Source organism: Serpula lacrymans, assembly GCF_000218685.1.
Source record: "Serpula lacrymans var. lacrymans S7.9 unplaced genomic scaffold SERLAscaffold_5, whole genome shotgun sequence".
Classification (NCBI taxonomy): Eukaryota; Fungi; Basidiomycota; class Agaricomycetes; order Boletales; family Serpulaceae; genus Serpula; species Serpula lacrymans.
The window spans coordinates 2697396-2710570 of record NW_006763294.1 but is presented as its reverse complement, the minus strand read 5'-3'; the positions used below and the strand labels follow the sequence as shown (position 1 = coordinate 2710570).

Below are 13175 nucleotides of genomic sequence, written 5' to 3'. Positions count from 1 at the left end.
AGGGCCGCCCAAAGCAACTGTGTACCTTTTCCTCGGCGTTGGTGTGGGGCTGGTGCTACCCCCCCGTAAACCAGGGGCGACGGACTTCGGAGGAGGTAGGCTGCTTAAACCACCCAAAGGAGACGTCGCACGGATGGGCGCGGTGGAACTTGACGTGGGAGTCGGGGATGCAGCGTTTGCTGCGTTGGGCAGGCCAGACGTCAAGCTTGGCGATGATGACTGACCTGATACATTTGGTAAACCTGATATTGATGTTGATAATCGATGAGTCGGAGTAATGGCTGATGGTGAACCGGTGGGCGAGAGGGCTGGATCTGATGGACTGGCATAGTCACCATGAGGGTATGGGAGACGTGTGCGAGTCATCGATGGTGCCCGTCCGATTCCTATAGAGGCTGTACGCGCAAGCGGCGGGCTGGTTGATTCTCGTGCCGTTAATGAGGGCACGCGACGTGGCGTAGACAGAATTCCAACGCCAGTATTCATCGACGATGATGTTGAAAATGAAGAGTGAGTGCTGACAATCGAGGAGGATGTCTGTGGTGCAATGGAGATAACCGGGGAACTACGAGCTGGAGCAGAAGAGAGAACAGCTGGAGAAGTAGCAAGCTTGGCCATTTCTCGACCGAGCTCGCCTACACGTGATTGTAGTTCAGTCATGTCCTCTTTGATGGTAGCGAGGTCATTGGTCAGAGCGTAATCCCTGCTGTTGGCTTCCAGTTTAGATGTTGCATCTTCGCTGCCTTCCGGAGCACGTGCTTCATCTTTGGTTTTGTCCTTCTCATTCTCTCGCTCAACGAGCCACCGTTCTACGTCTCCCATCCTTTCTTCTAAGGCACGCACGTGACTTACTGTCCATCGTTCCAGTTTTTCGAAGCGTTTTGCGATAACAAGAAGGGTACCATGTACATCCAAAGTCCCTTGAGGGTTGAAGTTGGCATACAGAGGAGGTGCTTCTCTCGATGGAGAAGATGTGCCAATCTCACCTCTCCGTAGTGGCGAAGGGGAAAGATTTATGGGACTGGAGATACCAGGATTGATAGTACTCGGACTAGGGCGTGATCCAGGAGTCGGAGAAGCAGGAGAAGAAGGAGAAGGGTGGCGAGGTACACCACTAGGAGGGATAGCGAGATTGAGATTGACATACGCCGGATCAGTGTATTTGCCTGCAGCAGATGATGGCCACTCTCTGTCTTTATCCTTATCTTTACCCTTGTCTTTTTTCTTATCCTTTTCTCGAGCCTTAGTTTCATGTACCACCTGCTGTGCAGGTGTCAAGAGTTCCCTATCTTTTTCTTTCGTGGGTGTGAGCCTCGATTTGGCAGCAGCCCACCAGCTGGTACCTCCTTCCTTTTGCGAAGTTGCAGGTGAAGGAGGGTTTGGCAAAGTCTGCGAACGAGTGGGAGGTTGCATGTGCTGTGGAGAGCTTCGTGTAGTATGCATCATCGCAAGAATCCTTTCTTCCATGGCCTTGCGTTCTTCTGCCTCGCGGGTAAGTATCATCTCCGCTTCTCGCCTGCTCCTATCACGTTCTCTCTCGGCCTCAGCTTCGAGTTCAGCATCAGATGGCAGAGACCGGTTGGGTGCAGTGGGACTTATTAGAGAGTTGACACGCTGTGCAAAGTTTGCTGCAAAGTGTGAAACCGGGGTATGCGTGTTTCGGCCCCATGTTCTGTCGTGATTATTTCTGTCGTCGTCGTCATCGTCATCGTCATCACCAGATTCGCTATTACCAGAGCTCCTAGCCGGAGCATCGGGTGTGAACCCATTGCGCAAAGGAGAAGGTGGTCTGCCCTGCGGGGACGAGCCTGGGTGTCCGTACACAGGCTCAGGCTGAGAATAAAGAAGGTCAGTCCAGATAAGCACAACATGGCAGTAGTATAAGGTTACTGACAAGGTTAAGCGCTGATGGGGGAGGAAGGGCAGACACGGTCATGCGTCGCTGCTGGACGCGAGCAGGAGAAGGCGATGGAGGTTTGAGGGAATTGAGATTTTGTAGGCTGGGGGACAGCGAAGTATTAGATGCAGTGTTGACGAGAGAGTGGGAAGACCTGTGGGATGGTGACGACGCCATCTTGAAGGTCGAGCTCGTCGTCAGCAACGGCGACGAGACGAACGAGTTCGTCGTTCACGACGACAACGGCGAAGTAGACCTAGATATAGCACGTGGGAAGCTAAGCCAGATTTAGACATTTCCAAAATGGAGTGGCATGGATTTCTTCAGTGCTCCGCCTAATAAAGGCTCCTGCTGATTTTTCTTTGGCTGTCGCTTGTTCATCGTTCATGGTTTGTACGCTCAGATATCAATGGAGAACAGGCGCGCCGAAACGTACGTTCTAGTCTTCCTTTCACCTACTTTCATCTTGTTTCCGTTGTCATATATGCGGTGATCTCATATCGTTTTTAGTCTCGAGGCGCTGTCAGCGTACATTGAATCACAAAAGGCGCTCCTTGCTCGCACCCAGGTCGATATTGGGAGACTGAGGAAGCTAAGGAACGATGCATTGGGCCGTCCGAAGAGTTTTATGGGCAATATCATATCTGAGGTGTGTGCATCGCACGTTGTTTCCTCCTGCCACCCACTCGACGGTTTTCCCACTATATTTGGTGCTTTCTTGGAGCACATTTCCTTGGCTTACTCAATATCTACACTTTAGTTAAGCGAAAGTGACTGTAAACTATCGGAGCAGACCGATTGCGGGCGTGCTTTACCAGAGAAGATTGACTGGGAGCTATTTGCTGCGCGTGGTATGTCAGAACTTATATGTTATCTATCTCGAGTGCTTATCATACAATGGTGGACATTAACGGGTAGACTCAGCCTCGCTTAAGGCATTGACATTCACTACTCGTCAGACACACCTGCAACGCAATACACCTCATACGACCCAGCGCTCTCCCCTTTCCAGCCTACAAAAGCTTGTCAAGGAAGCTCGAAAAGCAATCGTCGATCCCATACTATTCCCTCCCGCTGCCAATGCTAACACTTCATCCGTAGAACACATCTCCCCTTCGCTAGTCTCTCTTTCGCTTCCATCTGATGGCGAGGAAGAGCATGAACGAGAACCCAAAGTACAAGAATCAGTGACAACGGCACGTAGGCGAGAACGTGAACGCGCAAAAATTCGAGAACTGAAGAAGAGGAAGTTTGGCTGTGGACTGACTATCAGCACTGGGCCGACCGAGGATGGGGTGTTTGTGAGGAGAGACGTAGGCGATGAGAGCGGGGAAGTTGATATTTGGGCTGAAGAAAAAGAGGATGAATTTAGAATTGGAGCAGAAGTCGAACCCCTAAGCGCCATCGCTGAGGCCATCGATAAGCCGATGGATGTAGAGGAGTCGGTCGCGCCACCTGCGCCCCCCATAAATCCTCCACAAGATAGCAAAATACCCCTCAGAGTCCAGACCCAAGATCTTATCACGGCGTTCCCTACCGATGTAGCTCTGAGCACAGCATCTTCCCATAATACTAGAGGTTCGAGGAAAAAGTCTATGACGAAATCAGAACTAGAGCCAGAGATTTCAGTTCCACCTCCTAAGCAATCGCTGGGCAAGAGATCACGCGATGCAGCAGAAAAAGGTGATACGTACGAAAAGGAGACCGGAAAGCCCAAACCCGAGACTTACAAGTTGGCATGGTCCGTATCTGAACAACATCTTTTAGAACGATTACTAGAGGAGATTCCGGACGGAGAAAAGAATCGGTGCGTGTTTATCAATGGTTAGGGTATGATGGCGCTGACGGAAAGTTTCGTTCTTTGTCGCTAGTTGGCAAAAGATATCAATAGCTATGAAAGGTCGAAGGACACCTAGGCAGGTGGCAAGTCGTGTGCAAAAATATTTTGAGAAGCTGAAGCGCTTCGGCATTGGTGTCGATGTCACACACGAAGGGAAGACTTGAACGACCAATGGTTTCAACGAGTAATATATTGATAGTATTTTCGTGCTAATTATTGTATTTTTGCATGCAAATGTTACTATACTATGCTCCAGTGGACAACAGGGAGCTCGTATGGTTGCCTGGCCCAAGGGTTCTTGCAAAGACCAGGGCTCGGCTAACCCGTCGGTGTAACAATCACGTAGGATGCCACACAGATGATTAGTGTTATTTGCGATGGGAGAATTCTCGAGTGAGAGTTACACCATCGGTGCGGCTATATACTATTGTTGGATAATAGGTGCAATTGGTCTGAAGAGAAGTTGAATAACTCAACTGTTGATCTTGAGGGCGTCCTTGACCAGTAGATAGTACTTTTGGTTTACTAGCGCCCTATGTAGAAGAGTGAGCATGAAAATCAGGTGTTATTGCAGCGGAACAAAACTGAAATGACAACACACCTTTTGGAATGGTTCTGCAACTTTTGGTCACACTAGGTCATAACAGCACTCACAAGTGAAACCAGGTGGAGATTGTCGGCAAGGACTTGGCCAGAATGAAGAAGTCCTGAGGCTGCTCATGTACATATTCAAGTTGTTTTGGATTGATCTATAGATAAGATAGGAAACTCAGATCTCATTACAGAGTCTCAGTGTACATTTAGATAAGTACCTATAGATAAGATAGGAAACTATATTAATAATCAGCTAGCTATTCAAGAATGTGAGAAAACGTAGAGGGTCTCACCTCAGATCTCGTTACAGAGTCTGAGGTGATGCATGGCAACCAGGCCCTCTTTATAGGTAAGTAAAATAACAGAATCAAAATTTTTGATGGTATATAGTGGTGCACAGGCCACCCTAACTTACTCGCCTTCCTTTCTAGGTGTTTTGTACTGGCTTGTCTCGAGACTCAACATGTTTATTCCAACACTCCCCCTCAAGCTACACGAAGCCTGAGCTCAGCAGCACAATGTTTTGCCTTAGCGGATGGCAGGGCCTTGGTGAGTGTATTGGCAATCATATCCTCTGTTGGGCAGTAGGTCATTTCAATCTTGCCCTGTTCAATTGCATGATATATGAAATGTAAGTGTATGTCAATATGTTTGGTTCTGGCATGGTATTGATTGTCTTTTGCCAGGGCTATTGCCGATTGGTTATCACAGAATAGAGTTGGCATTGGTGCGTCATTCCCGTATACTTCCTCCATGAACATCCTAATCCAGAGGAGTTCTTTTGTGGTGTGGGTTGCAGCCACATACTCGGCTTCCGTCGTTGACCGTGCGACCAACTCTTGCTGTTTTGAGAACCAGGAGATCGTTCTGCCATCCAGCATGATGGCATATCCCAAGATAGCGTGGCAATTTTTGTGCATGCTGCCATCAGCATCACCACTCTTTTTGCCGCCTCCAAATGTGCCCTCCCAGGATTCTCGATGAACCTCGATAGCACCATCAATCTTTCCAATAGAGACAAGGGTGTACACTATTGCAGGAGTGTAGAGCACATCAAGAAGTGTGATGCTTGTCGGCAAATGGGGATTGTTCAGAACCTTGATCGTAAGATTGCCCATGCCCACAGCTGAGAAGGAGAGTTGATTTGCTGCATTGATAGGCTGAGAGTTGATGGAATAATAGATTTGTAGGAGGTGGCGATATGGGGTAAAATGGGTTGTCATGCTGGAGTCATATAACTCAATAGTTTTAACGTTGTTTTCAGGTCCTTCTTTACTAGCAAGGTTTGTCGATTCAAGGGAGTCTGGCATGACTGCAGACCAGTTCCCTTCTTCTTCGTGCTCAACTATTGCCAGGTTGGCTTGCTCGGGTTTCTTCCCCTTTTGATCACTCTCAGGATCTTCAGCTTTCCTTTCTGGTAGGTTTTTTTTGCCTTCATTTTGACGATCACGTCTTTTGCTTGGGCAGTCTTGGCTGAGATGTCCTTTCCCCCCACAGTTATAGCACTTGATTTCATTCTTTTCGGATGATCTATCCTTGGAGTCATATCTCACTCCTCGGCCTCAACTTGACTTCTACTGCCTTGATTACCCCTTTTGGACGACATAATTGCAGACATGGCGGTGTTTTTGCCTTTCGGGTTGGGACATTTTGTCGCAATGGTGAGTTGGTTATATTCCTGTAGTTGGTATATTATGAGGGTTTCAGGGTCAATAGATCTCCCGTTCAAATGGGCAGAGGCAGATAATTGGGAGACGAAGCTCGAGTACATTGGGGGTAGGGATTGGATGATGTTTGACAACTTCTCTTTGTCGGATAATTGGACGCCTGCAGCACTAAGCTGCTCCCACATATCACGGATCCTATCAAAGTGAGTACACATGTCTGACTTTTCAGAGTAACGTAGGGCCGCTAACCGATCCCTTAATTCAGATTGGACCAATTTGGTCTTGTTTTTGTTTTCCTGGACAATGGATTGCCACATATCAGCAACAGTCGTCTTATGGAGTATCTTTCATAGCGTTGAGTCTGGGATCATTTGGCCTAGGATGTTTCTCGCACGATGTCGATGATGAGAATTGTAGTTAGAAAACCACACACAAAACAAACTAACGCACACTCCTCCCAGATTCCACGGAACTTGTGTATGGGCTTTGCCTCCTAGAACAGTGGAGTGGTTTGGTTGTTTGTGGGGTGGTACGTATGACGATCCTTCAAAGTAAAACCCAGAAATGTATGGGTGTGGGTTTTGAGGAGGAGGGATAGTTGAATTATAGAAGATAGGGGCTTAGTGACGAGTATGGACAAGCACTACCTTGCTAATTGTAGCACAAGGTAGGTTTGAGAACGACAAGATGACGAGGTGATGAGGTTCCCAGTGATAGCAGGCTCCTGACGCACAAACTGTAGTGCTCAGAAGGACTCTAATCGAAAGAGATGACAATGACTTTCAAAAGTGACAAGTGACAAGTGACGATGACAGCAGATAACAGTGGTAGCAGTGGGAAGTATTGTGACCACACTGGATCACAAGCAGCAGTAAGAAGTGGACTTGAGATTTAGAGAAGAAGTCTGGATTGGAGTTCTTGTTGTTTTTTTACAAGGTAGAATACAGGAGTTTATATAGTAAAAGGAAGGGAGGCTATGCACAGTATGTTATGATACACAATTTTTGGACCTTTAATTCTCATTCTCCTTTTTAACTTTATACTGTAGTTTTCACATATTATGCCATGCGGCACTTTCCATTTTGTTCAAACTGCACCTTCTTGCGCTACACTGCCTTTATTCTTATTTTAACTACAAGTCTCTCATGCAGTGGAGCTGGTTACACGGGCTGCGCCCTCTGACATCATCAGCCACTGCTTTATCAACTGTATAGTACAACATGTACAAACAACCTGTAGTAGTATATATACCTCAATAGATCCAGGGGACTCCTCAGCGAGTCCTCCTGTTGTTTACCCACAACTAACTTGGTCCTACCTAAGGGGTAACTACTCCCTCATCACTACCTTTATAGTTTGTTCTAGTTGTGCGCCAGAGTAACTAACTCTTGGTTGTTACACAGTATAGCTGTGCAAAAAGAATGAGAAAGAACATGAAGGAAGGAATGTATGCTGACAAATCCTGTGTAGGTAGTACAGGATAAGGTCATCAAAATAAGAAAAAGAAAGAGATAAAACAATGAATGCTGTGTAAGTAATGTTACAGGTTTGTACAGCCATAAAGTAAAGTCCAATAGCAGAAAGAGAGCAAGAAAATCATGATGTCATGGGAAGATGCAGTAAAAAAAGGGCAAGGCAAAAAAATATCAGTATCAACACAGTTCATTTATTGTCAGTCAGGCATTCTAAAAAAATATATGTCCATAAAAATGATTCAAAAATCAAAAATAATTACACTGTAAATGAATGTTCTGCTGAAAAAAAAGAAACTGGAGCCACCGGTCCACCACCTAGTCCAAATCCGACAGTTCCATGGCCTTACCAATGGACTGGTTATATTGGACCACCTGGTCAAATGAGGGAGGGAGGGGAGTAGTTCCAATTTGGAACAAGTGAGTCCCAGGCAGCGTGTGGTAGCTGTAGCTGTAGCGAAGACAATGGACAAAAGATAAGTGTACCCAAGTGAATGGGACGGCAATATACATGGGCGACGCAAGGGGATAAACCTTCTCCAGCTCAAAAACTACCCACCCATGCTCCAACCAGGCAAGACGAGCGACCAATGTATTGATGGTATATGATGGAAGATCGACATCATGGAGATAGACCTTTTGCCCAACTTGGACCGGCCGCCGGGGCTTTGCTGATATCAGCAGTGGCACGTGGTGGTTGACAGATTGGCAATGGAAAGAGATAGAAAGTGGTGACATCAGGTATGGTGGGGGAGCAAAGAAGATGAGGAGGAGGAGGGTGGAGGTGACAAGGAGGTGAACCAGAATAGGGATCCAGAAGTGACCGTTGGGTGAGAATAAAAAAGAGAGTAAGGGTCCCATGGTGGGATTGAGTAAAGAAAAAAAGGTAAGGGAGGGCGACAAAAGCAAGGGCGCAATGTGTAGCCAGTGGCAATGCCAAAATTTGCCGAAATGCCGAAATGCAGAAAGTACCGAATGGAAAAGCAAAGGTGAACGCAACTGGATTGCCTAATAGAGGTGGTGCTGATCAGCCACAAATTCGAAAAAGGCAATATTAATTACTATTCCATGTGGCACAAAGGCAAGTCTTTTTGAATATTCGCTTCATTCTTGACACCTGTCCATGCTACCAATAAACTTTGGTGCATGACAACAAAACTCCTTCTTTGTCCAAGTAGCCAGTGCTTCATGCTGGGCTTGGGATATCGTTTGTGCCATTCCACCAGGCAACGGCGGGGGCGGCGACAGTTTGGGTGCAGTTTCCAGTAAGTGCTCAATGCACTCTTTGTCAGCCAAAGTCCACTCTAATCTCGTCTTATACATAGACCAGTTTGAGCCATCAGGCTCGGGTTTTGGCACTCCTAGTGACTCCTTGTTGTCGATGTTGTCAGCAGGGCTCATAACCTCAAGTTGTTTTGGATTGATCTATAGATAAGATAGGAAACTATACTAATAATCAGCTAGCCATTCAAGAATGGGAGAAAACGTAGAGGGTCTCACCTCAGATCTCATTACAGAGTCTGAGGTGATACGTGGCAACCAGGCCCTCTTTATAGGTAAGTAAAATAACAGAATCATAATTTTTGATGGTATATAGTGGTGCACAGGCCACTCTAACTTACTCGCCTTCATTTCTAGGTGCTTTGTACCAGCTTGTCTCGAGACTCAACATATTTATTCCAACACATACGTGCGTCATTTTGAGTTTTAGGGCACCAGTGGAAAGAATACAAGCCAGGAATATATATATATTGGCTGCTAAACATTCTATTATTGCTATGTATAAAAGTATTAGGAATTTTGAGATATATTCAAGAGTCAAGCTTGATGATGAAAAGGGAGAAAACAAAACACTATGAGTACCAGGTGGGAACAGAGGGGGATAACTCATGTGGTGTTACGATAACACAATTTTCGGACCTTTCCTTTAATTTTCATTCTCCGCTTTAACCTTTTTACTATAGTTCACACTCTGTGCCATGCGGCACTTTCCTTTTTCGTTCTAACTCCACCTTCTCATGCAGCGCTGCCTTTATTCTTCTTTTAGACACAAACTCTCTCACACAGTGGAGCTGGTCACACGGGCTGCGCCTTCTGACATCATCAGCCACTGCTTTTATCAACTGTACAGCACATAGGTACAAACACTCTGTATTAGTATAAATACCCCAATAGATCAAGGAGACTCCTCAGCGAGTCCTCCTGTTGTTAACCAACAAACTCTCTGCAGCCTAAGGGGTAACCACTCCCCATTCACTACCCTTATAGTGTGTTCTTGTGTGCGCCAGAGTAACTAACTCTTGGTTATTACATGTGGGGATGCAGAGGATACAAATTGGATTTATATAGCATTGAAATGGACCCAGGGAGGGGTGCTGTGAATTTGGCACCTCAGACAATGAACCAGCTGCTGCAGACATGGACATGTTGCTTCCAGATGGGAGTGAAAAGGATAGTGTAGAGATTCACAAGTAAGATCTCAGCGGGAACAGAAACACTTTTAATTGCAGGTGTAACAAGTACAGTGAAGGGAAGACCTACCTCAGCGGAAACAGAAACACTAAGGTTTTAACTACAAGAGTGTGAGGAATCGATTTTTCTTATCACATTCCCATCATGTCGTGGTTAGCAGACTCGATCCCCGTCACTCCTCTTGCCCTTGGACTAGAGATTACAGCAGGTGTCTTACTACTTTTATCCTTTTTCTTTTTATTCTCTATTCACACTCACGTCCTATCGTACCTACGACGAGGTAGACTTGTTGTCGACCCTCGAGAAGATATCCAGATGACATAGCCACGAACCAGTGCTATGTCTGGGAATACTTTGGAGGAATATTGATAAGCGAAGAAGGTTGTGAGTCAGCACCTTCTCATGGGCTTACTGATACAGCCAATCGTACATCCCTTACCAATACATTTTCTCATATGATTAGTAAATACGATAGATCGGACCACCTTCTCCTTTTTTCTTATTGGTTAGCTAGCTGGTCAGACCACTTTCTCAGTTCTTCCCTTTCTCGGTCTGACCATCGCTGTTCACTATATAAAGAAGTACATACTCGATGTATTGTTCTCTAGTTCAATATTAATTTGGATTTGCACTTATACCGATACTCTTCATCCTCATACCCTGATTCACCGCCTTCCAGCAAGGACTTGACCAGGCATTGAGCTTTGTTATATAGCTTCGTATTTGTTGCCTGACAAAGAGCATCTAGACTATACATATACTAAGTAGAATACCAATGATGAATGCCAATGCCAGGGTGTGAATAGTAGGGCTGCAAATGTCAAGTTGGAACTCAACTCAACACCTTCCCTCAATGAGACAATAAAGTGTTGATTATCTAGCAAGTAATAAACTGAAAGGGGCATAAGCTAAGTACTCGTAAGTTCTAACATAAAAGTATCTCACCTCAGACTTCAAGAGAAGGTCTGAGGTGTCTGCCTGACAACAACTATGTTGTTAAGTGAAGACGGAACCAAAAGTTTTTTGATGTGGTATATTAGGTGCATAGGCCACCTCAACTACTGGACTTTCCCAGTTTGGCACCTGTACCACTATTTGCCTTTGTACTACGCTGTACGAGGCTTGTTTCTTTCTTATTCCTCAAACATAAAGAGATTCCAGAAATGTGACATAAAAAAGATAAACAAGGAAGAACTTTTATAAAAATATCTGCAGTGTTGTCCCCTTTCCTGTATATCCAATCACAGGGCTCACTCTCAAGCATATTGGCAAGCATTTCTAGCATGCAAACAACACCCTTTCAAAGTAAGTAAAGTTTTATCTACTTATGCACCAGCTTTTCACCATTTTACAGGTATTTCAAGGAGATTTTATTCACATTTTCATTGGCACCCATATACACCAACTACATATATATAACGACTGAGTTGCACTACTGGAAGAAACCAGGCAACTCAACGTCAATCTCTAGCAAGTAGTTGAACAGGTGTATAAAGACGAAATCAAAAGCTAAGGTATGTACATCGTTGAGTGTCTACCTATATATGTAAGAACTCATGTCAGCCATGAGGCGCTGACTGATAGACATGAGGATGTATCGTGTTTAGCTTGGTAAGATGATTTGTAAGTGATCATGTGACTTAGGGTCACATGATGAGATAAGAAGATAAGATAAAGAGGCTACGTGATAAGATAAGGAGAAATGAGTGTTTCTACGTCAGAGTTGGATATGAAGGGTGAAATATTAGGTGTAAGAGAAGAGGATCGTGACATTACCCCCCCTTTAGGACTTTCGTCCCGAAAGGTTGGTTCAAGTTTGCCATTTTCCCAGTTAAATATCCTATGTTTATGGGAAATTTCTGTGAGGTTTTCAAACGGTTGATAATGAAGTAAGAAATTGATTCGGCATGGAGCAGATGAAAAGTGATCATGGAAGTCTTTGACTAGTTCTGGCGAATTTTTGACATTTCGCTCAGGTTCCCATGTTCGTTCTTCCTTTCCATATCCTTTCCAATGTACCAGATATTCTAACTTGCCACGTTTCAATCGTGAGTCAAGTATTTTTTCTACTTCGTATTCTCTTTGTCCGTCAACTTCAGCGGGGGGTGGAGGTTTTGGTTTTCTTTGACCAGGAAAGGTTGGTTCTTTATAGGGGTGGAGGATTTTTTCGTTGAATACTGGATATACGTTTTTCCATTTTCCGGGTAGTTTTAATTTGTAAGCTGCCGGTCCGGTTTTCTTTTTGACTACAAATGGTCCGTGTCGTTTATCATCCAGTTTCTTTGATGGTCGATCAGTTGTGATGTGTTCGGCTTCTACATAAACCTTGTCTCCCGGTTCATATTCAAGACTTTCCTTTTTTGTTTTGTCATATGATCTCTTCATAATCTCGGCTGCCTTTGCCAGAGATTTTTCTGCTTCTTCCCTCGTTTCCTTCATTCTTTCTACAAACTCTTCCGCACTCTCACTCTTTACTCCTTTCCTAATTCCTTCTACTATTTTTGGGTGTTGCCCATTGTTTAAATAAAAAGGACTGAAGCCGGTAGCTGAATGTTCTTTATTGTTATAGGAGAATTCTGCTAATGGTAAGCAGTCTGCCCAATCGTCTTGTTTATGGTTAACAAAGATTCGGAGATATTGTTCTATCTCTTGATTAATCCTCTCTGTTTGACCATCAGTTTGTGGGTGATAAGCAGTTGATGGGTTTCCCTTTATACCTAGCATTGTGTAGAGATCCTTCATAAAATTAGAGACAAATTGGACTCCTCGATCTGAGATGATTTTATCGGGTAATCCATGAAGTTTAAATATATTGTCTCTGAATAGTCTCGCTACTCCTTCTGAGTTCAACTCAGCATGTGTTGGCATAATCCTGATCATTTTTGAAAAGCGATCAACGACTACCATGATAGTGTTGTAACCCTTTGATTCTGGTAATGGTCCTATGAGATCCGTTGATATGATTTGCCAGGGGCGGCTTGGAATCTCATTCGGATGTAACGGTGTGGCCTTTTTTTGATGATCTGTTTTTGTTCTTTGACAGGTTTCGCATCCGGTTACGTATTCTTGGACGTCTTTGTCTATATATGGCCACCAGTACCATCGGGTAATCAATTCCTTTGTTTTATACCGGCCTGGGTGGCCAGCTATCGGGGAATCGTGATTGTCTTTTATAATCGCTTCTCTGAGTTTTCGGTCTTTCGGGACATACATGCGACCTTTGAAGTAGATGA

The 13175-nt window shown here is 44.9% G+C and overlaps 1 protein-coding gene across 1 annotated transcript; it reads left to right on the top strand.

The window, feature by feature from the left end:
• Positions 1–2222: 2222 nt before the first annotated feature.
• SERLADRAFT_414747 (uncharacterized protein) lies at positions 2223–4104 on the top strand (the record flags this gene model as incomplete). The annotated part of the gene is made up of 5 exons (XM_007317010.1): positions 2223–2329; positions 2408–2546; positions 2658–2748; positions 2816–3704; positions 3769–4104. 5 exons carry the CDS (start codon positions 2307–2309, stop codon positions 3899–3901), a joined length of 1275 nt encoding a protein of 424 aa, XP_007317072.1.
• Between the last annotated feature and the right edge of the window lie 9071 nt (positions 4105–13175).